Genomic DNA, 21496 nt, shown 5'->3' on the forward strand with positions numbered 1-21496 from the left:
AAAGCAGTGTGTCCTATACCTCATCATTAAAGAGGTTTCTGAGAGTTGACATGCAGTGGTCTCTGAATACGAGGTCAGTTCCGGATGACGTCGTTATTGTGCCATCTTGGATATGGGTGATACCCTATGGGCCAAGCAGACTCACATGGGAAAACCATCAAGTATAACAACAACTGGATCTATTGCAGGGCAAGGTGATGGCATGCAAACACTGCAGTGAAATCTTCAGTAAAGAAGGGACTCTGAAAGCACCTGTTGTACCTAGAGAAAGCCAAGGGATGGAAACAGATGATGAAAAGGATGCCCTTAAGAAACAGCTGAGAGAGATGGAACTGGACCTGGCACAGACCAAACTACAACTTGTGGAGGCCAAATGCAAAATACAGGTGACGTGATCACTCTTAATAGGCTGAGAATGTCATAGAATAGGGGCTACCTCTGCATTCCTCAGTTTGCCATACAGTGAGTGACACATCTGCCACCCCTCTAGCTGCACTGCAAAGACAAATGGCTGTCACTTTTTATTTGGATGCCATTATGAACAATGTGACCTTCTTTTGTGGCATCCTGTAACAAGACAGCAAACCACTGCATTTTGAGAACACACTCCTTTTTTGCAGTAGGGAAAAGCTGCTCTTACACCCCAGCATGTACAGACTGTAAGGTGGAGGGAGAAGGTTTTCAAAATGCTCCATATTTTAAGGGTTTGGACTCCTGGTCAGAATTGTTTCAGAGATTATTATCAAAGAACAGCCTTCTTAGCTAGCGACCGAACCACTGATTCTGTTCAGATGCAACACAAAACCACTGATTATTTCAGATATGGTTTGTTTTTGAAGCCAGGATTCAGCTCACAGACTATCACTGAGTCATCTTGACAAATCCTGGTTGTAAAGCCTCTGTCCTTTCCTGCATCTTTCCTGCAAAGGCCCATCTGTGGTCCCAGCATGCTCTGTAACTCCAGCTGAAGGTCAAAGCTTCAATGCAGTCACCAAATCATTTATAATTGGTTGGCATCACTGTGGGTTTGGATAAGCTGTCAGCAGAGAAGGCATTAAGATTAAACAATCCTACATTCAACAAGAGTGTGAAACCATTCTGTTGCTTTACAATGATTAATAGTGTCGTTTTCAAAGGTTTCCAAATGATCCACTATTTCTTCTGTACAATATGCACCAGCAAATCTTTTCCCCAAGTTCTTATATAGAGAGAAGCTGATATCCATCCTTTTTATTACAATATAATCTATTCTGTGCTATAATTGCTCAAAGAGCTATTTCTTCTTTTATTTGAGTATCATTTCCAAGTTTGCCAGATAACTACCTTAACGTAGTGAAGGAAGTGTATCTTACTAAGCAGTTTTGTGATATGTTTATTTTGCCATTCATGTTGATAATTCCTCTGACAAAGCTGCTTCCTGTATCCTTGCCTGAAACTTTAATCTCTGTCTTGGGATTCCTTCATATACCGCTTCTTGATCTTGCCTTGCCCAACTGTTGCTCTGACCTCTGAGTCATGGAGGACCCTCTGCCTGACTGCTACATACAATCCACCTTCCTTGCACTCTACCTCTTGCTCTTTCTGTGACATTCAGACTGTTTGAGAATCACTGGCCCTCTCAGAAGCTTTGTCTCATCTTCTCCCTTTCAGTCACTTCTGCTCACTCTTTGGAATCTGCAGTTTGAACCTTCAAGCTCATCTTTGTCCTTGATTCTCAACTCATTTCCTCCAGCTTCCCAAACCAAACTATTCATCCTTCTCATCCCCAGCTCTGTCTCACTCCATTCAGTAGTCTCCACGGGACACTGCTGAAGGCAACTAGAGTTGGCTGATTCTGTCTGTTCTAGACTTGTCCTTTCCTCTAACTTGTGTGTGTTAAAGTAACTTCTGACTTGTTGACCTTATGAATTTATGGCCTCAGAATGTCCTATCAGTAGCAACCTTGCTGGGGTCTTGTAACCCAAGAGTCATGGCTTTCATCTCATGTTGGGTCTTCCTCTTTCTATGGTGCCTTCAACTTTTCCTTGCATTGTCTTTTCCAGTGACTCTTGTCTTCTCATAACGAAACCAAAAGTATGGTACCCTCAGTTTGGTAATTTTAGCTTCTAGAGGGAGTTCAGGGTTTGATCCAGAACCCACTTATTTTTTTGGTGGTCCACAATATCATTAAAATTCTCCTCCAACACCAGATTTCAAATGAATCAACTTTGTTCCTGTCAGCTTTCTTCATTGTCCAACTTCCACACTCATACATAGTAATTCCAAATACTATGGTATGGATTATATTGATCTTGGTCACCAGCAATACATCCTTACACATAAGGATTTTTTCTAGCTCCTTCATGGCTGCCCTTCCTGGTCTCAGTCTTCTTCTAATTTCTTGGATGATGATTGAGCCAAGGAATGGAAAATCTTTAACAGTTTCAATTTCTTCATTGTCAACCTTAAAGTTGTATAATTGCTCATTACAGCTTGCAGGGCTGGCACTTGGGAGTAGGCCAAGTAGTCAGCTGCTTAGGGCGCCACTTGGCCTAGGAGGTGCCATGAGGCACCCCGTCTCCCCACACCCTGCGCCACTGCCGACCTTTGCTGGGGTCTCAGGAGACTTGGGAGGCCGCAGCAAAGTGGGGGGGCAGGGCAGCAAGCATGATGCAAGCACGCCCCCTGCCCTGCTGGACTTCGCTGAGGTGTATCAAGGCTTGGGAGGCCTCGGCAAAGTCAAGGGGTGGGGGATGACAGTGACATCATTGTGATGTCATCGGCACACAAAAATAACAATGGGGGCGAAGAATCGGGTTCGGCCTAGGGGCACAGGCACCCCTAGCACTGGGCCTAACAGCTTGATGTTCACTTTCTTGCACTTTGTGCTTTAATTTTCATCAGTAGTCATTTCAGGTCTTCAAACCAGAGGTGGTTTGCCATTGCATACACTGCATAGCAATTCTGGACTTCCTTGGTGGTCTTCCATGCAAATAGTAACCAGGACTGACCTTGCTTAGCTTTTTAGATTTAACCAAATTGGTCTAGCCTAGGCCAGGTCCTGTTACTTTCTACTTTCTTGCTTCCTACTCAAGGTTTTCTCCCCTTGTTTAATGATCATATTGGTAAGATCTACTCTGTTCTCTCTCCTTTTCACCAGTTTTCTTTTGTCTTACTTCATTTTCCTCTGTCCCTCTCCCCCCACTAATGAACTACTTCCAATGACCTCGTCCAATTCCTTCATGTGCTCTGTTGATCCTGTCCCTTCCTGGTTGTCAACTCCCCTGTAAGCATCCCTTGTTTTCAGTACATAATCAAGCCCTGCCTCTGGCTTCTTCCCTCTTGCATTCTAACATGGTACTCTTTCCCTTGTTCTCAAAAAGCTATCAGTTCACCAGTCTCTCCCTTTTACCACCTACACTTCCTTCAGTGTTTTGCATCCATACTCATAGAGGACCAGACTCCTTGACTCAACTTTTCGTTGGCAATTCCTTCCTTGTGTTTGACCAAAATTGGCCTTTTTATGCAGGATTACATTGAGCTGTGCTGTTGTCTATTCTGATGCTTGGTTTAAAGGTATAACCATCTAAATATACCTCAGCAGTGTTTAAACCGGGCTCACTCAGGCTTCAATACATTCTTTTTTACTTGGGATTAAACCAGTGTACACATTAGTGGATATGTGGACCTGAATTGGGTGGAAAGACAACATAGAAATGTTTTAAATCATTAAATGGAAGTACTCTGTTAAGATGTTCTAATTCACAGAAAAATGTTGCTTGGTTTTCTGTCATCGACAAATAGTGGATTTTGGTTTTTTTAGTAGCATTACTTGTCAATCTACAGAGAGGGTTTTTTGCCATGATAATCTTTATAAGTATTGACTCTAAATTCCTTTGTTGACAATAACGTACTTGTTTTATTGTGTACAACATTGCCCATCATGCTCATAATGCAGAAGAAAACACTGCATTATTGTACAAAGAGTAACCCAAATAGATGTTGTTCTGTTTATAACTTCGGTAATGCACGGTTCTAAATAAATGTATCTTATTAAAGTTAGACAGAATCATCAGTTAACGTAACTGATTTGGATACAAACAACTCCGAAGTTTATGCTGCTTTATTTTATGGACTGTTTACCTCTTCTCCCCCCTTAGGAACTGGAGCACCAGAGAGGAGCTCTTATGAGTGAAATCCAAGCAGCCAAAAACTCTTGGTTTAGCAAAACCCTGAACTCTATCAAAACTGCAACTGGCACACAGCCACCCTCACCCCCGCAGCAGCAGCAGCAGCCACCACCACCTCTGATGCCATCCTTGCCCAAAGAGGGGAGCACATAGTTGGAGCCAGATTCCAAGCACAAGAGCACAATGAACAAAGCAGCTGCAGCGCCTTCAAGGTTTCCTCCCAAGGCACCTTGGGGGTGGGGGGAGAAGGGGGGGGGGTGAGGCAGAGAGCCACCCTTGAAACATATTCCTTCGGTGTCTTTCATTTGTTCCAATGTGGCCCTTTCTCAAGGGAAGTTATTTAAAGAATCCTGTTCTTAAGTGGAATATTTCTTTCCTAGTTGCCTTGCCCAAAACAACATTCCCCAATATCTTCATAATTGACACGTTATTTTGTACGCTTAGGTGTTAAAAGATGAATAATTCAAAACTAAGTGTTTAGTATGTTGCTAAAAATTATTCAGAATTATTTTCTACCTTGTATAGAGGGGATTTTGTTTTTTCCGTTAGAGGAAAAGAGAAGGGTGGGAGGGCAGGGTGACATAACAAAGGAAAAAAGCACACCATCATGACACCAGACAGAGGACTGATGTCTCAGATCTGTCTCAGAGGTTTACATCTGTTATTAAATTCTGCAGCCATGCGCCTACTCTTTTAAGACTTGGGTCTCAAGCCATGTCTGCAAGTGGAACAACAGTAATATTTTTTAAAGAGTCTTGTGAAGCTACTAAATGAGGTCATAAAATTGTCTCCTTCAACGCTGCCTTTACTTTAAGAATTCTGTAAGTTATTTCATAACGTTATAACTAAAGGAGAAGATTTTCTGCATTCTCTTTTGCCAAGAAGCAGACGTGGGGCACAGTTCTCTAGGAAGTTCCTCCCATACCTTTACAATGAACTGGGGGTTTGTAGAGAACTTCCTGGTGTATCATTGCACTCCTTGTGCTCTTGCACAACTCCCAGTAATTTCCACGGGACGGGCAAGAAACAGGAGACATTCCTGATAAAATGTGTCCAAAACATTTACATGAACGATGATCCACAGTCTTGACCGGTTGGGCAAACTTTTCAGATGATTCCTGTACCTGTCTGGAAACCATAATTGTTTTATATCTTTCTAAAGTGCAAACAAGGCATTTGTTACATTTTTGAATTTGAACATAAAATGTTTATAGAAATGCTTATTTCATGGAGAATTAAACTATTGCTTAAATTGATGGAAATATTTTTTTTATTATATTTAACATGTATAATGATGTCTCATAAGTCAGCATCACTACTGGACAAGAAGTTAGTTGTGTATTTGGTTTTCATGTTAAGAAAGTTGTTCTAGGGACTTCGTCCTGTTCTGATTTTAATCCAGATTAATGCAATAGCCTCTTGGTTGTTCTGTATAATAAAGTTTAAAGATGCTCACTTTGTATTTCATTATCAGTTGATTTGCAAATAGTTTCAAATGCAACAACAGAGCAAAGCTTGATTTTGATCAGCTCTTGGCTGCAGCAGTTTCACAGGCTGCCTATGCTAACTTTTGCCACTGTTAAAAAATAGCATCCAGTTTGTGGAACCTCAAGTGGGTACAGATCAGCCTACCAGTTCACGATTCTACCACCTCATTCTGCTACAGGCCACATAGGCAAAGGGAGCAAATGGGCAGGTGTTTTTGTTTATTTAATTTAAAATATTTGTAGTCCCTCCTTTCACCAAGATGTGTGACCCAAGACTGCTAACCCAGTAGAACCAGCACATCATATTATAGAAACAACTAGAACTAGCAAAGATTTTTTTAGAGACCAACAGAGACTGCTGCCCTTCAAGGACACCTCAAAAATGTCAAAGCATTTATCTCTAGAGGAGCCAAAGTCTCTTCTAAAAGAGTTATCTGGAACTGTGTACAAGAAATTATTTCTTCTGGGAGACTATTCTTCAGTTTCACAGCAGCTGAAGAGGTCTGCAGGCAGGCAGTGGCAGGACATATGGAGTGCTGGAACAACCAAAAGGCATTCTTGCACTGAGCAAAGGTGCTGCATGGGCTCATGCATGTAGTGTTGACTGCCAAGAGGATGTGTAGTTTCTTTGTGATGGGCCATTTCATCTGCACCCACTTGACTATTCACTTCCTTGCATTTAAGAGACCTGACCTTCCACAAAGACACACATACACCCCTGTGAGGGAGCCAGTCAGTGCCTGCTTGGGAGGGCGACCACTTGAAATTTCTCCCCAGTCACACAGAAATCCTGTCAGACTTCTCAAATATTGGCACCAGACAGTTTTAAAATTCAAAAACACCAAAAATATTTATTAGATTACACAAAGGCAAGGGAGAGGGATAAAAATAATACTGATAAGAACTAATCAATACCAAAGAATCAGTTGGCAGACAGATGGTTGGCAGATAATGAAGTCTCAATCCCAGAGATTGGTCAGGCTGAGGTAAAATATATATTTAAATAACACTGGCAGAAGATCTTTTAAAACAACAACAGGCAGGCTTCAGAATCCTACTAGATTCTACTTCAGGCAGGCTGTGCCTTCTGGGCACTCAGAATGTTCTGTTCAAATAGCCCTGTTCTGTGGCTACTTAAAATCATAAAATTAACAAACTGACTCACTCTTGACACAGACACAGAATTCCTGATTGGTGCCAGTTAATTCTCCCTCACAGACACTCCACACTTGCCTCCAGGACTCACACCTGGGGTGTCTCAGCTACTACTAGTTTCCTGGTCTGAGTCTTGGGTAACCCTGCTGACCACCAGAATCCAGTTCTCCCTTTAGTGTGTCTTTTAGTGATCTTAGTTTGTACACAGGAGACTGCCTGTGTTGGCAGATCTCCCTCAGAGAGTTTCCTTCATATAAGGGCTTGGTTTTTCTCCCTCCGGGCCTCAGACACTCTCTCTCAGGCAGCAGCTTAACCTAGCTGTCTCCCACAAGGAGCCCAGCCTCACTGGCTGTTCTCAGCCCCTTGTCCAGTTGCTCTCACATAACTGACTGGCCTAAGCCCACTGTCTTTCACTTCAGACTCCTTCTCTGAAGACTCCCTGGCTAAGACTCAAATCCTGAGGTGTTTTTTGCTGCTAAGCAAGCCTACTTTTGTTACTTTTTCATTGCTAGGGCAACGTTCCGGCCAATCACTGCAAGCCTGTTCCTCAGCAACAGGCTAAGTTCCTGAGTCCGTCACAACCCCCCATGGTGCTGAGGCCTGAGCATGGGGACTAGCAGCTAGGAGACCCAGGTTCATAAGTCTCATTCTGCTATCAAAATTCCTGGGTGACTTTGGGCCAGTCACTCAGCCACACATACTCTGCACAGTTGCCAGAACAAAAATATAGATGAGAACAGGGCAATAGGCAGTGGGGGTGGGGGGGTACAGGGGTGGAACCCCCTATAGAATCTGTAGTACCCCCACACAATCTTCCTGTTCACTGAAATGGCAGATTAGGAAAGACTGGTTGGAGATGGTGCAGATTCTATAGGGAGCACTGCCCCTGTGCCATCCTGCTGGCTATGGCCCTGGATGGGAAGGAAACACTACTTGTAAATTGCTTTGGGACTCCTAGAAAATAAAAATGATGCAACAGTCTTTAAGGTGGTTCAAGGCTTCTGTTTATCTTAGCCTCCTACTATACCTCTGCTCAGCACAAACACTCATCACCTTCCCTCACCCCAATAGCTATATTTCTTGTCTCTTCCCATGGCTTTCCAAGCAAAGTTCTCACCATGCACCCCCTTGCACAATTAACCCTACTGTGCCCCTCCCTCTAGTCCTTATACCCTCTCCCCCGTTCCATTCTGGCATTCCTACATCTCTCTAAGGTCTGTTTCCATCAGCAGCTCCCCACCCACCACCTTCACCCATAATGGCTTCCTCCTCCCTAAGGGCTGTTTCTCTAGCATTGCAGACAGGGGTGGCTCTAGGGCGAATAGCGCCCTAGGCAGGCGTCCCCCCCCCCACCCCGGGCACTCCGCTTGCCTACCCACCGCCGCTAAAAGCGGCAGCGCTCCGCTCGCTCCCTTCCCTCTGCTCACCGTGGCTAAAAGTAAGTTCTGTCGACTTTGCAGCCCGTGCCTGCATGTTTTGTTAATAGACAAGTGTGAGCTGCAAAGCTGGCAGAGCTTACTTTTAGCCACGGCGAGCAGGGAGAAGTGCTAGCGGCGGCCCAGAGGGGGCTAGCAGCGGCCGCGGCGAGGAGGAGGGAGGCAAGCTAAGCACTTGCTTGGGGCACTGGAGGGGGGGACGAGAGCCCAATTTGCCGCCTCTTGGCACCCTAGACAAGCACCTAGTTTGCCTAGTAGGCGAGCCGGCCCTGACTGCAGAGGAGAAAAAGCGAGAGAGGCGGTCAGAGATGCTGATGGTGAAGGAACCTGCTGCTACTGCTTATGCACACTGATGGGAGCGGCTTTCATGGGGTTTGGACCTTTTGCTGTGGGTAGGAGGCGTCACTGAGGTGCCTGATCCTACCCGCCTTACAAGAGGGCAGCCTTGCAACATCCTAGAATTGGAAGGGGTGCAGTTATGGTTGGCGGATATGTATTAGGAGCTGCATATCTCAGTCCCTGTTTCTTTTCCCTCTAGCACGAGGAAAAGGTAAAACTGCGGTCTTTAACTACGAGAGTCGCTTCATACGCAACTCTTGGGTGTCAGGGGCGCTGCAGAATTGAGTACAGCCATCCTGGCCTCTGGCTGCACTTGACTAGCCAAGATTACATCACAGAGTGTCGCTGTGCCCTTCTAGTGAGAGTCGCAACTTAAGGACGTCTTCCCGTTGAACCTCTGACCCCTGAGCGTGCTGCTCTAGCCACATCTTCCAGCTCTATGGAGGAAAAGAGAAAACGGAAATCTGAAGCGGATTACAAAACCCAATGCAAATATCTTTACAATACTTCCGGTTCCCAATCGACAGCTTGGTAACAACTGCCGACCGGGACTAAACGTTCGGAGGGTGCAGCGGCTGCCTTCGAATGGTAACCGGAAGAAAAGGTTGCGTTGGATGTTTAGCCGTTTTCCTGCCTCTGCCGGAGGGGAAGGAAAAAAGCAATAACGCAGAGCGAGAGCGCGCGCCCGAGCCGGCGACGCGCGGGGTGCCCAAGCTGCTGACACGCAAGAGGCGGTGTCTCGCGAAAGCTGGAGAGGAGGAGGGGGCGCTGAGGGGGCCGCTCGCGACGTTGCTAGGAGTGGGACCGCGCCTGCGTACATTTCTCCTCAGGAGAAAGGCGATTCGGGGAGAGCGCGCACAAGGCCGGGTGGGAGCGCTCGTGTGCCTCTGGAGAGCCGCAACATGGAGGAGGTGAGGATGAGGCGAAGGGGCCATCACTCGATGTGCCCTTACTGGGATTCATGGGTGGCTGGGAGGAATATACATGGGAGAAAATGGGCCCCTCTGATCGTAATGAAATGGCTTTATATATAATTTTCTAAAGTAGTAAAAAATGACCTTTATGCACCCGAAAATAACAGAAACATGGGATTCGGGGGGGGGGGGGGGGGTCCATGGTTTCTGTTGACCGCTTCTCCAGTGAAGGGTCCCGAATGAAAGAAAGAAACAGTCTGCCTGTGTTGTTTGGTAGCGTGTGTAGATGGACAACCAGATCTTCTACTACTTAATAACTGGTCCAATTTCTCTATATCCTCTTCAAAGAAATCTTTAATAATTACGTAAGCTTCTAACAGCTGCCAAAACCACCACTGTACACAATTGGAAAAGCTCCATTAATATGTCACTTTATCTTTGGCTCACCAAGGTGTGGGACCATATCGTGATGGATAAAATTTCGACTGGCTTGAATCAGTCTGACCCATATCAGTCATACTCTATATAGCAATATGGCTCCCAGTTCTAGAGAAACTTGACAATGACTCAGCCTACTGCCTATATTAACACCACTACTAAACACAAGGTATATAAGGACATCGTGTTACTCTGATTAGTTTTTATTGAGTCTAGGCTATTAAAGGCTTATTAACTATCAAATCTGATGTTATACTGTTTTATAATCTGATTGATTCCCCTTATTTTTGCTGTTTTCTTTGCTTTAGGAATATGCTATTTGAATTTGAGGGGGTGGGGTTATTATATTCATTTATTTAATTGGTTTTTATTTTATTGAATAGATATATAAATGTAAATTATTTGTGCTTCTATACCTGTACCTCCTTCATTGTAAACTGAATAGTATTATTATTTGACGAAACTCATGTATACTGTATTTGGAAGCCGAATCTCTTTAATAAAATTGTTTTTCATTAAAAAAAAAGAGAGATTTGATGCCAGATAGTGTCAACTCACAGTCCCAGACAATAACTCACTTTGTCAGGTACAAATGAGAAGGAAGACCTGGTAGGTCTTCACTGTCATTTGTATTTGACAAAGTCAGCTTTACTCCAGGAAGCTTGTACACTGGAAAACAGTAGATCCAGGTGGGCAGCCCTGTTGGTCTGAAGCAATAGAACAAAGTTGGAGTCCAATAGTAGTAGTACCTTTAAGATCAACAAAGTTTTATTCAGATTGTAAGCTTTCATGTGCATGCAGTGCCAGATTAAACCCTTTAAAGGCCCCTAGTCGAAATCTTGGGGGCCTCGCAAATTATCTCCTAATACGTTTTTAATTTTACCAACCAACGATTTTAATAAACCAGTCTTATTACCCAAAACAAACATTAACAACCAGGGAAAACCTGGGTGGGGGGGAACCAGCCCGGGGCACCTAAAGGTGTGGGGGCCCATAGGTTGGTGCTTACTTGGCCTATTTGTTAATCTGGCCCTGTGTGCATGCACACGTCATCAAATGAACTTACATTCTGAATAAAACTTTGTTGGTCTTAAAGGTGCTACTGGACTTTAACTTTGTTCTACTGGAAAACGTTGTTCTTAGGGGTGCTGTTGGATCTGGAGAATAGTATCATTCAGCTATGAAGTTAAGCATGGTTGATGAAGAATGCATTGTGGCCCATTACTTGGCAGCTTCATGTGTCAGGTGCCCAAAGAACTAACTTCAAGTCTACCCCTTGGCTACTTGTGTCTTAGCTTCTGTGTTGATGGATGTAGAAGCAAGCTGATAGACCCAGGACAGGTGCAGATCCCACAATAAGAGATCATTTGTTGGTGGCATATTCATGATAATTTCATACAGTGGTGTGGCTTGACTGCTTTTGGCAAGTGTGTTATACAGCTACAACAGGAAGAGCAGAGATGATAGTTCTCTGCTATTTGCAATTCATGTTCAATTGCATTGATTCCAGTCAGCTGTGGCTTCTTTGTAAGATCCAAAGTGGGACTTTGGTAGTGTTTGCCTTTTGATCAAGGCCTGTATGCTACAGGTCTAACTGTATTGGGATGAGATTGATAATCTGTGAATTCTCAGGGGAGCCATGGGAAGTGGAGGCGGGTTAGGAGGATTGGGATGTGTATAATTGTACGTGCGGGAGAAAGTAGCAAGACAGGATCAATAAAAGTATTTCCCACACTGGCCAGTGTCTGAATGATGTCAGCGAACTCCCATGGGTGAGCATTACCTCTTTATTAACAAATAAATGTAGCAGGTAGAGTGTGAGGCTTAGTCTGTGATCCTCACATCTTGCTGAAAATTAAGGCCAATAATGATAAAATGGGACTAGCTTCTTTTCTGCCATTCTAAACTCCTGGTTTAGTTGCCACTATTTTGGTATAGTGATTACTGAAGATTGTGGAGCTGGCATGAGAAAGACTAGCATTCGTGCCTGCTTACCCATCAAGCTGACTGGGTGATCTTGTGTGACTATTCTTAGCTTAACCAACCTCACAGGTTTGTTGCAAGGATAAAATAGGGTCTTCTTGTGCTGCCTGAGCTTTGTGGCAAAAGGTTAGGATATGGGTTACCAAAAGACAGCCCAGTATTTTAACAGGACTGGTTTCCTAAAGCTTATTTTAGGCTAGGCTTGGCTTTGTCTTCCTTGTTAAATAGACCCAAAGTTCTTCTTTTTGAAAACATTAAGCTTAGTCTATTCACTAAGCAAGAGTAGAAGTGATAATTATCCCAGGCTAAAATTATCCCAGGGCTGATGCTTGAACTCTGAAAACACAAAGTGATGCAACACCCATGTTCAAAGAGATGTGAAAGTATTGCCCTCCCTCCAAAAAAACCCTATGAAATTCATCTATGAAAGAGCCTGTTGTAAGTATTAAAACCACATGGCTGCAGGTCTTTTCAGATGCTACTAACACAACTAACCCAATAGACTGGATCCCTTGGACTTATTGCACTAGCAGAGGCACTTTCCTCTGATGAAAGAATCCTTCTGACGATGCGAGACACTTCCCCCCGCAGCAGAATACTGTTTCATCTAGACATTGCCTCACCTAGAGGAATGGATCCAGTGGATCAAAAGCAATGTATATAGTGCATGGGAAGCGGCTGCTCAGATAAATGTGAGATTTGCTGGGAAAGTAACTGCAGTCTGAACAATTCTGAGTGATCCTGTTTCTTTGTAAGCGAAGGAACTACTCTTGGCTACCAAAGCAATCAGTATGTAACGTATTTGTGCATTTCTGCTTTATCTAGCTACAGAAAGATTTGGAGGAGGTGAAAGAGCTTCTGAAAAAAGCATCAAGGAAGAGAATTTATGACGTCTTGCTAGCTGAAAAGAATAAACTAGAGAAAGAAATCAAAAACCAACCACCACCTAAACTAAAAGCAGAGATCTCTGAAGAGGAAAGGCAGCCACCCACAGGCTACACAGTGAAAATCAACAATTATGGTAGGCTAGTTTTATGTACCCTCTTAATTAATTAAAATGGAACTATATGTGTGTGTCTGGCTAGGATTTGAGAAACCTGGGTTCAAATATGAACCCTGCCATGAAGTCCACTGGGCCAGTGTCTCAGTTTAACGTAGCTCACAGGGTTGTGAGATAGAACAGGGAGGGCTGAAAATGATGCATGCCTCCCTTGGAGGAAGGGCAAGATAAAAATGTAGTGAGGTATATAAAATATGCATATAAAATAGTCCTAAAAAGCTTTCTGGGTCCATGTACACTGGAGTCCTTTGATTTCAGTGGAAGTAACTCTCGTAGAAATATGCCCATTTAACCTCCCTGCTCATATGGAAGTGCCCAGTCTGATGTTTTTACACGGTCACATGATGGTTTAGTCTCTCCCCCCCCCCCCCCCCCCCGGGTCACGACCAGCAATGATGCCAGCATGCCACAGAACTCTTTATACTTATGGCTGCTTCTAACTTGCCCTCAATCACCTAGCCTCCTTTCCATTCTTATGTATTCACCTAACATCATAAGAGACGCTGATGCAAAATGGCCTGAATGTGTGACAACTGTAACATAATAGCTGCAGTTATATAAAAACCATGATCAGCCACATATCTGTGTATACATCTGGATATTTTAATGCCTAGTGAAGTTTTTAAAAGCTCAATTAAGGAGTGAAAGGATAAGGTTTTTCTTTGTCTTGAGAAAGCATTTTGAAATTTTATCACATAATGTGGCTTTCTTGTTACCTTTTCAGCTTGGGATCAGTCAGAGAAATTTGTGAAAATCTACATCACTCTAAGTGGAGTACAGCATCTCTCAGCTGAGAATGTGCAAGTCAGCTTCACAGAAAGGTGGGTTTTGTACCAGAGGCCAGACAGAAAGCAGAATGGCTTTTTTGGCATGGTCTCCTCTGCATTTTGTTACCATGCAGACATTTTCTTTCAAGGGGTGGACACTCTGATATGCTTGGGTTTCTCTTCCCAGTCTCTGAAGGCAGGAGATTGATTGCACTCTCCCCATCTCCGAGGAGGAGCCCACCCTCAGTCCTTTTCCTGCCTCTGCCTGAGAGAGCGGTAGAGAGCAGCAGCAGGATGCTGTGTGGGGATCACCTCTCCCACACGCAGCCAGCTAGGTGACCTTGGGTCAGTCGCAGTTCTCTCAAGAGCGTTCTCAAAAGGGCTCTCAGTCCCACCTACCTCACAGGGTGTCAGTTGTGCGGAGAGGAAGGGAAAGAGATTGTAAGCCGCTCTGAGTGAAGGGCGGGGTATAAATCCAATCTCCTCCCCTTCCTCCAGTGTTCCGTTTCAGGAGCTCTGTAATTCCAAGTGTTAGACTTGTTTTTTAACGATCTGGTGGTACTACATGTGTGAATATGAATAAAAGGGTTGTTCTCAGTTTCTGCATCAGGGCCAAGTACATTGTTCAAGATCACATGAAATGAGTGAGAGTCCTGTTGATTATAACTTTTTGGAGCCAGGGTTGTGGAGTGATGTAGGCATCAGAGAGCTAGAAGAGGTTCTGTATCTGAAGTCTTCGTTATTCCATATAAGAGAATATTCACTGTGACATATCCAAGACAGATAGCCCTCATGTCTTATTGAGACCTTATCTTCCAAATATTGATAAACTAGCTTTTAACATCAAAGCTGTACAAGTTATTCTCTATTTATAGACCCATGTCTATGCAGTGCTAAATCTTATTTTCTTTCCAGATCATTTGATCTATTTGTGAAGAATCTGAATGGCAAGAACTACTCCATGACATTCAATAACCTTCTGAAACCAATTTCTGTGGAGAACAGCTCACGAAAGGTCTGTACATCTCATGTAATACATGTTAATAGTGGTCATAGTGTCCCATGATTATGGGCCAAGGGACTGTTACTTCTACTGGTATCAGAGGGTGGGCTATAGAGCAGAGCAGCCTTAGCACTAGGCAGTTGCTGGAGTGGGAGGAAGGTAGTGCCCTCTCCAGTATCTATATCACCTACTTTTGTTGTTCTGTAATTGTCACTGCACACACATTTTTTCGATTGTTCAAGTACAGCTTTTCTGGAGTTTGTAACAGATTTCAATTAATGTCCCACTTAATTATTCCCTTAGTATCTCCCACTTTTTTGAAAATCTGAAGCACAGTATCCCTTCTCACTGCAGATCAAAACTGATATGGTCCTGATATTATGCAAGAAGAAGCAAGAGGAAAAATGGGAGTGTCTAACTAAAGTTGAAAAAGAGACAAAGGAGAAGGAGTAAGTGTCTATTCTGTTCTTTGGGTTATACACTGAAGAGTAAATAAACAGCTGACATTTGTTGATCCATGTTTGGCAGTGAGCAGTCTGGGAACAGTACATTCTACAGCATCACTACAGTTGCATAAATGTAAGTTGAATGTGTCCATCACACTAGGAGGACATATATGAAATACATAGAAGTTCTTGAAGCTGAGAATTAGTGATTGCAGGAACAAACGTACCATCTGCATATCTTTTCAGCTAAGGAGTATTTCTGATACAGTAATTCAGGTCAAAAAACTTATTTATTTTTATATACTCTGCTTTTCTCCCCTGTGGGGCCCAAACTAGGTTACATTTTGCCCTCACAACTCTGTAAGGTACAGTAGGCTGAGTGTGAGAGTGGCCAAAAGCCAGCCAACTTCCATGGAAGAGTATGAGTTCTAACCTACGTCTCGCAGATCCTACTCCAACTCTGTAACCATTGTACTGTGTTGGCTCTTCTTTCCTAAACAAGTTCCATTTTCAGTATTGAATGTAGTCCTGTACCATTCTAAACTGAAGCAAGTAGAGCTTTTCTTACCTACTTGCACAGTTTTTATCACACCTGTTCAGCCACAGCAGCAGCCAGATCTGGCCTTAGTATTTTAAATGTGATCTCCACTGCATTCTTACACTAAATATTACTGTTTGAAATGCCTTGCCTAAGACTGCCTGGACAAGAAGTTAGTTAACCTTCCTGTCTCCCCTCAAGTTAAACAATTTGAAGCCTCTTCCAACTCAGTCTTAATAACACAGAAGTAAATTCTACTGCTACCAGTGGGATTTCCAAGTATGCATTGAGGATTGCAGCTTTTAGTCATGCTAAAGGAGGCTCACCTCCTGTTTTCTTGTCTTAAAAGTCCTCCAACTTTGTTACAAAGTAAGACAGAAACGTCCCCTGTGCAAGCACCAGTCGTTTCTGACTCTGGGGTGACACTGCTTTCACAACGTTTTCACAGCAGACCTTTTTGCCATTGCCTTCCCCGGTCATTACACTTTCCCATCAAGCTGGGTACTCATTTTACTGACCTCGGAAGGATGGAAGGCTGAGTCAACCTCGACCCGGCTACCTGAAAACCCAGCTTCCTCCGGGGATCAAACTCAGGTCGTGAGCAGAGCTTAGGAGTGCAGTACTGCAGCTTTAACACTCTGCGTTACAGGGCTCTTAATACAAAGTAAGACACAGTTGGACTAATTGGTGTCAACTGTTACATATTTGTTTTAGGAAAGCATCATATGACACATCAGATCCGAGTGAGGGACTGATGAATCTCCTGAAAAAGATGTATGCTGAAGGTGATGACGAGATGAAAAGAACCATCAATAAAGCCTGGGTGGAGAGCAGAGAAAAGCAAGCCAAAGAGGATATGCCACTAGATATTTGAACAAATGGTGGGTTTTCTATATGGGGCTTCCGATGTGCCACCGAGATCAGAAAAAGCATGTTTACACAACCTTCCAAGAAAAAACAGTGCTCTGCATTTCCGGTTGGAGAAATAAAATAAAACATACTATAAAGAATCTCCTTCAGGTGTTTTGCCCTGCTTCCTTAAGACCTTCAGTGCTTTTGTGAAACTGGCAAAATAACTACCATTTATGTCTCTTTGTGTTGTCTGCATCAGTACTCAACCTCCTGTTCCATCTGTATCCTCCCCTTCTACCATCATGGAATCCAAGTTAGGCTGCCATCTAGGCACCAAGCAGTCCTAGACAAATAGCAAGGCTACCGAGACATATTCCTTCCATATTGCCCTCTGCCACACCAGGTTAAAGAGAGGCAACTGGCTGTTTAATTTGGAAGGGGCTTGGTTCATGAGAGGTATGTGAGGTTGCAAGCTGCTGCTTGCCTTAGCTAAGCTGATCTTACTAGTCATGGATTGAAGGAGCATGTCCTAGGTCTGCTAAGCAAAGAGGTTTCTAGAAAGATGTTATTTGAGATTGAATCTGTTCCTTGTTTTAATTCAAAGAAGCCAACTCTTCATAGATGGCACACCATGGGAAGAGTCAGTTGAGCAAGTCAGTGTAACAGTTGAAATAACATCAAAAAACAAAACCTGCAGCCTCTTTAAAGCACTCTAGTTATATTTTTGGGAGCCATACAGGCACATTAAGTGTGCAATTTGTGCATAGGGGGAATCGTGTCTACTTAACCTGCTCCCTGTACACATTCATTGTACCTTCTGAAAAGAGCCTCAGTATATATTAACTGCAGAATCTGCCTTTTGAAGGCCATCAGACTGGAGAAAGCTTACGCATGTACTGTTTGTGGACAGACACACACTCACAATTTATAAAGCATGTGCAATCCAACTACCCTTCCCCCAAATACGTATGTACAGTCCTATAAAATCCAGTCAGTGCACTTGTGTTCTTAAAAGTGTGATAGTACAATCCCTCAGATTTCTATTTTGCTACCTGTTCCCCTTGCCTTTTTCTGTAGCCTCTTTAATTTTAATTTATATCTCACCCTATCCTGAAAGCGGTCAGCTGTAGTAACAGAATCCCACATGAGTTTCATAATATGTGGCACTGCTTTTCAGTTTTGTTACAATACAACCACCTGCATGTGTTTAAAAGAAAGTACTTTGTAAGAAGTGCAAGGAATGAACAGAAATTTGATCAGTCTGGATATACTTTCATGGTTTTTTAAAATATCTAACCGCAGGTTAACCAGTGACCTGACAAACTCCAAGTAGGCTCATCTTCTGTACAGCACTTTTCTTCCCATCTTCCCCTTGTGCCACCCCTCATATCAAAACCTTCAGTACAATAAATCTTAAAAGAGTTGAAACAGAGCTCAGGGTTTTTTTTCCTTCCCTTGGTTATGAATACCCTTGGCAAGGTTTCACCACATTGCTCTTTGTATCCCAGAGAGCTGAGCATGGTCAGCTAGGTGGCGGAAAACTATTCGGCTGAGCCTCCAGCGCCGCACCACAGCTCGTGGCCGGGAGGTAACCACACACCGATTGCGAATCCTCACAGGGCAGCTGTCTCGAGGCAGGGCAGCAATCTCTTTATCTGCCATTTCCTGTAACAAACAAAAAAACAACATGTATCAAATGTTTTGGAGTTCTTGTGCTGCACATAGCTATTCACCATGATATTTTGATCTTTTAAAAGTCTGGCCTCACAGAAAGGAAAAATTATGGCAGTACCCATAGTTCCACCACTAATGTGGCATGCATCATGAAGCCACCAAATCTCTATTAGTGAAAAGGATAACTGCAAGACGCAATCAGGCTTTGACTTCCCCAAGACCTGTAGCAGTATGCAAGCCTGTTAGGAGTAAACCGTGGATTTCTATCCTGCAACATGCAAAACTATGTGTGGATTTTGCTAAACAGATACACCTTGTGTGTCAAAATTCTTCCATGCAGTTACAAACCTATATAACCCACCCCAGTGATTAATCTCTAGGGTTTCTGCTTTGTGTTCCTTTGAACTTTGTATTGTTTCAGACCACCAGGACTACCCACCTGAATCTAACAACTCATATAGTCACCTGTAACAAGATGGTGGTCACTTCTGTATTTCATACGAATGGCTATGTAACAGCAACCGCCAAGAGCCCACTACTGTCCATCAGGAAACAGCCTGCCTTATCCCCTTGTTTTCAGAAGCAATAGCAAAAACTTTCCCACCTAACGGGCAGCAGCCTCCTCTCCAACTACTGACAGCAAAAAGGGGCAGACAGACATCTGCTGGATCTGCTGACTTCTTAGGGATGTACTGGCTGCTACTCCCTGCTTCCAGCAGTTACTTGTCTGCCTGTCTCAGCAGCAGGCTTGTCCAGGGTAAGAGACTGCTGCTGGCTTCCTGTCTCTGCCAATCATTCACTTCTCTCTGTCCAAGAGCAGCAGTAGCTGTCCCTAGCAGCTATTACAACCCACTTGGGAGGGAGACGGTAGGGGTCTGCAAGCAGATAATAGTTAAAGATTGGATTCTGGCAGCGAGAAGCAACCCAGAAACCTTAAAAGCACTTGGAGAACATCACAGTTTACACATGCCTTTTCAATGTAAAAGAGGAGTGAATGGTTGTGGGGAACAAGCCCCCATTTTATGAACTATACTACAACATGATGATTTACTGTAACCATGGGATTTCCAAACCACTGGATATTTTTTACATATATCATCAATGCTTTACTATATGTATTTGCATGTTATTGAATATCTGCTGTGATGGAGCCTTTGATTAAGATTCTGGAAATAGGATAAAGTGACAAAATAATGGATTCATAGCAGCAGATTTAAGAGATACAGGAACCTTATTCATAATCTACTGTTCATCATATGAAACAATTTTTAAAAGCTTTCATGTGCTCAAGTCTTTCTTACCTGGAGTTCTTTCGGTAAAATAGTGTTTTTCCTAAGAGCATTTAGACATAATCTCTGATCTGCGTATTCATAGGCCATCTTCCTTCTCCTAACATCACGTAACATTCTCCAGTCCACATAATGACTCCGTACTTGCCCAAGGCAAGACAAGGGGGAGATCTATTAATAAAAGAAAATCACATCCAACGTTTGCCACTTCTTGCGTCTGAGGCACAATATGTCCAGATACAGTATAACACATTATTCATAAAAGCTCATTTTCCTTTATTCTTTTTTGCTGATATTTTGAGCAAAGCCAGCCTTAACTGTACTACTCACAGGTAAAATTTAGTAATCCACTGTAGCCAGCTTGCCTGCCCACATAGATTTCTTGGTGACTTAGGGTTTGAAATGGGGAAAACTGCCTGAAGTTGATTTATACAAACCACTAGTATTTCCTCTAAACTGAATAAGTGTGAGCTAGCTCACAGATCTTTAGCCTCTGACTCACACATTTTTGTCTTAGCTCAGGAAAAATGGGCCCAGAGTACACTAATTTATGCAGTAGCTCACAACTTTAATATCAGTAGTTCACAAAGTAGAATTTTTGCTCACAATACACTGCAGCTTAGAGGGAACATTGCTAACCACATAGAATCCCAGTATTCAGCTTTATCCCGTGAGTTTTGTGTAATATGCCTGGGAGTCATGGGATAAAATCTTAGCTCTCTCACTGCTTTACAAACAGGCCAATAGTGATCCACCTCTATTTCTGAAACAGAAACTTGCAGCATCCAGGTGGAGTTATGTGAAATGAGAAGACTGTTGAAGCCAGTAACAAGAAATATAGTTCAACAAGTGCCATTACTGAGGAATGACAATTCATGTTCAAATATAGTTCCAGTTCAGCTCATCAAACTATATCAATTCCTTGCTATTGTATATTCTTTTCCAAGTATTGCAATAATCATTCCTCACATATCAGACTCTTCACTGCAGCACCATATTTTATCAACATTGTAATTCTTCCTTATTTGTTTTACTTAACTGCGCGGGGGGGGGGGGGCGAGTATTTCTGCCACATGTTCACCCAGATCTAAATATTTCCTATACTCCATTTCATTATCCTCTGACTCTACGATCCCTCTGCAGCCTCATCTCTGGTATCTCATTCATTTTTAAGCCCCCAACGCTATCAAAAACCATGAAACAGGGCACTGCTCCAGGTTTCGACAGCTAAAAAAAATGGTTATTTATGAATAGTTAAATCCAATGTTTTATAAAGCACAGATTAATAAAAGAGGCACCCTTTATGGGGAAACATTCTACACATGCACAAAAGCACGTTACTTATAACTTTAAAAAGACCCCTTCTTGCTCTGCACGCATTCATAATCACTGCGCTTTCACTAACTGGAAACTAAGCAAAGGCAACTCTGAGCGTACAAACACCTCGCCTCCATTTCCCCTCACCCCGGCTTTAAAGCCTTTTATTTCCCCTCGCTCCACAAGCTCCGAATCACACTCAGGCTGCTACAGAAAAAAAAGAGACCGGGAGGAGAAAGAAAAGGCGACAGCCCGTTCTGACCTGAGGAGACACCATCCGCATAACCAGAGCTACCGCCATGTCTACCCCACAATGCTACGCGCCAACGGCGACACCACCTACAATCACGCATGCGCGTCCACCTGAACGTGTACGGTGGAATACGCATGCGCGGAATGGTTGACGGAGGTTAGAATCCATGCGTATAAACCGAGAAGGGATTTTGGCGGCAAAATAAGAGTTCACGGTTGGGAAGAATGTAAGGGAAGGGGCTTCAGGTTTGTTAGCGGGAAAGAAAAGAAGGACCTGACGCTAGCCCATCCACGAATTGTGAACTTTGACAGCATTTTTACTTCTTCCCCTGCTTTTGCGAAGTACAGGAAGCGTTGTTTAAAGTTCTCAGGAAATT

At 43.3% G+C, this 21496-nt stretch overlaps 3 protein-coding genes across 6 annotated transcripts in view; 2 read left to right on the top strand and 1 right to left on the bottom strand.

Annotated features, from left to right (window-relative positions):
• The window catches only part of RABGAP1L (RAB GTPase activating protein 1 like), a 218662-nt gene extending 213038 nt beyond the window's left edge, over positions 1-5624 (top strand). For all 4 annotated transcript variants that reach the window (XM_060232466.1, XM_060232468.1, XM_060232469.1 and 1 more), the window contains 2 exons: positions 189-386; positions 4140-5624. In XM_060232466.1, coding sequence (XP_060088449.1) covers positions 189-386; positions 4140-4322 — 381 coding nt within the window. In that variant the 3' untranslated portion in view covers positions 4323-5624. The remainder of the gene's footprint in view (positions 1-188; positions 387-4139) is intronic.
• Positions 5625-9027: 3403 nt separating this feature from the next.
• On the top strand, positions 9028-16749 carry CACYBP (calcyclin binding protein). Its single transcript, XM_060232472.1, has 6 exons — positions 9028-9497; positions 12747-12942; positions 13706-13802; positions 14664-14763; positions 15106-15200; positions 16450-16749. Exons 1-6 carry the CDS (start codon positions 9489-9491, stop codon positions 16607-16609), a joined length of 657 nt encoding a protein of 218 aa, XP_060088455.1. The 5' UTR covers positions 9028-9488; the 3' UTR covers positions 16610-16749.
• Positions 16750-17838: 1089 nt separating this feature from the next.
• MRPS14 (mitochondrial ribosomal protein S14) lies at positions 17839-21252 on the bottom strand. The gene is made up of 3 exons (XM_060232473.1): positions 21130-21252; positions 19563-19721; positions 17839-18252 (listed from the first exon to the last, which is right to left on the bottom strand). Exons 1-3 carry the CDS (start codon positions 21166-21168, stop codon positions 18070-18072), a joined length of 381 nt encoding a protein of 126 aa, XP_060088456.1. The 5' UTR covers positions 21169-21252; the 3' UTR covers positions 17839-18069.
• Between the last annotated feature and the right edge of the window lie 244 nt (positions 21253-21496).

The sequence above is a fragment of the Heteronotia binoei genome, chromosome 2, assembly GCF_032191835.1.
Source record: "Heteronotia binoei isolate CCM8104 ecotype False Entrance Well chromosome 2, APGP_CSIRO_Hbin_v1, whole genome shotgun sequence".
Classification (NCBI taxonomy): Eukaryota; Metazoa; Chordata; class Lepidosauria; order Squamata; family Gekkonidae; genus Heteronotia; species Heteronotia binoei.